Genomic DNA, 1,953 nt, shown 5'->3' on the forward strand with positions numbered 1-1,953 from the left:
AAAGCCTGGCATTGATTAGATACTGGGCCAGACTAATACTGGCAGCAGAGCCAGTGATAGTAACCTGCCTACCAGAGGAGCCTTCCACTGGGTTGGCAATTTTGATCTGGGCCCCGGACATCTGGCGAATCTCATTAATGTTGGCGCCTTGGCGCCCGATTATGCAGCCAATTAGGTTATTTGGAATGGTGACTTCATGGGTGGTTTGAGTAGATGCATCCAAACTTGCCCGATAGCCTTTCACCTCTGGAGAGCTGGAGTCAATTCCGGCGAATCCGGTCCCGCCGTGCAGCATGGCAGAGTGAGACTGTTGTCTTGTCACCTGGTTCAGCTTGGCCAGATCGAGCGGAGAAATGGTGTGTTGTCCTTGAATCGGGCAGGCATCTAGAGGTGGTCCCCGCAGGTCATGGGTGGCTTGGGGGTAGCCCGCAGCGTCGCTGCACCGACCTGGGCCGCCCGCGCAGGTGACTGGGGAGCTGGCCGGCATGGGCTGGTACGGAATTGTCATGACTCTCACTTGCGGAGACTGGGGGAACGTCTCCAACATGACCAGGCAGATCTGCTGGACACACTCGGTAACAGACTGCGGCACGCCAGCGACGGTGATGGCCTGCTTGGTGGAGTTGGGCAGCATGTCCCCCGACAGCTGGACCTGCGCCCCCGTACTCTCGCGGATCTCTTTGATCTTACACCCGCCTTTCCCAATCAGGGAGCCGCACTGGGTGGCCGGCACCACCAGCCTCAGGGTGACTGGGGGCCTGCTGGCCGCGGTGCTGTTGGTCATGGAGCTGTTGATGTCTTCCTCCAGCTTGTCGATCATCATAGCGAAAGCCTTAAAGATGGCATTGGTGGGGCCGGTCAGAGTGATGATTCTCTCCGGACAATTCCCCTCTGAGATGTCGAACCGCGCTCCACTCTCCTCGCGGATCCTCTTAACCGACTCCTCTTTCTTCCCAGTGATGCTTCCTACTTCCTTTCCGTGCATAAGAAGCCGAATGGTGAGAGTCACGTTTAGTCCACTTTCAGTCACACCGGCATCCATGGCGAGCGGCGGGCGGCGTTCGGGGGAGTTGGGCTCGTTACGTGGTCAAGTCTTTGGCGGCTGGCGCGGGGAGGGGAGGTATAGGCCCAAAACTGCCGGCGCGAGGCGAGCGGGGCCGCAGCAGCCAGCGGGGCGGGGAGCCCGGGCGGGCTGGCGGGTAGGCGAGGGCGCCGCGGTGGCGACTCCGGTGGGAGCCTCGGCCCTGGCTAATTTTTATATTTTTTGGTAGAGAGGGGTTTCACCATGTTGGCCAGGATGGTCTCATGGTCTCGAACTCCTGACCTCAGGTGATCCGCCTGTCTAGGTCTCCCAAAGTGCAGGGATTAACAGGAGTGAGCCACTGCACACGCAGCCTGGATTTGCCTATTCTGCACAAATGGAATCATACAATATTTTTAAGTATTTCTTTAATTTTTTAAATTTTTATTTATTTATTTTTTAAGACGGGGTTTCACCATGTTGATCAGGCTAGTCTTATGTTTTAAGCTTCCTCCATGTTGTAGCATATGTCAGTTCTTCCCCTCCCTCCCTTCCTCCCCTTCCCTCCCTTCCCCTCCCCTCCTTTCCCCTTCCCTTCCCTTCCCTTTCTTTCTGAGGCAGGGTATTGCTGTATTGCCCAAGTTGGAGTGCAGTGGCATAATCATAGTGTTACCGGAAGGGAGTCCAGATCCAGACCTCAAGAGAGGGTTCTTGGATTTCACACAAGAATCCAGGGTGAATCCGTAAAGTGAAAGCAAATTTATTTAGAAAGTAAAGGAGCAAGGCCGGGCGCGGTGGCTCAAGCCTGTAATCCCAGCACTTTGGGAGGCCGAGGCGGGTGGATCACGAGGTCAAGAGATCGAGACCATCCTGATCAACATGGTGAAACCCCGTCTCTACTAAAAATACAAAAAATTAGCTGGGCATGGTGG

The 1,953-nt window shown here is 55.5% G+C and overlaps 2 protein-coding genes across 2 annotated transcripts in view; one reads left to right on the plus strand and one right to left on the minus strand.

The window, feature by feature from the left end:
* LOC108315768 (poly(rC)-binding protein 1-like) overlaps positions 1-1,133 on the minus strand; it is a 10,275-nt gene extending 9,142 nt beyond the window's left edge. Inside the window, exon 1 of the mRNA XM_037744548.1 lies at positions 6-1,133. Coding sequence (XP_037600476.1) covers positions 6-1,042 — 1,037 coding nt within the window. The 5' untranslated portion in view covers positions 1,043-1,133. The remainder of the gene's footprint in view (positions 1-5) is intronic.
* Positions 1-1,953, plus strand: part of B4GALNT3 (beta-1,4-N-acetyl-galactosaminyltransferase 3) — a 100,063-nt gene that overhangs the window by 49,236 nt on the left and 48,874 nt on the right. The gene's annotated exons all lie outside the window — the stretch shown is intronic.

This window comes from Cebus imitator, unplaced genomic scaffold, assembly GCF_001604975.1.
Source record: "Cebus imitator isolate Cc_AM_T3 unplaced genomic scaffold, Cebus_imitator-1.0 Scaffold179, whole genome shotgun sequence".
NCBI lineage: Eukaryota > Metazoa > Chordata > Mammalia > Primates > Cebidae > Cebus > Cebus imitator.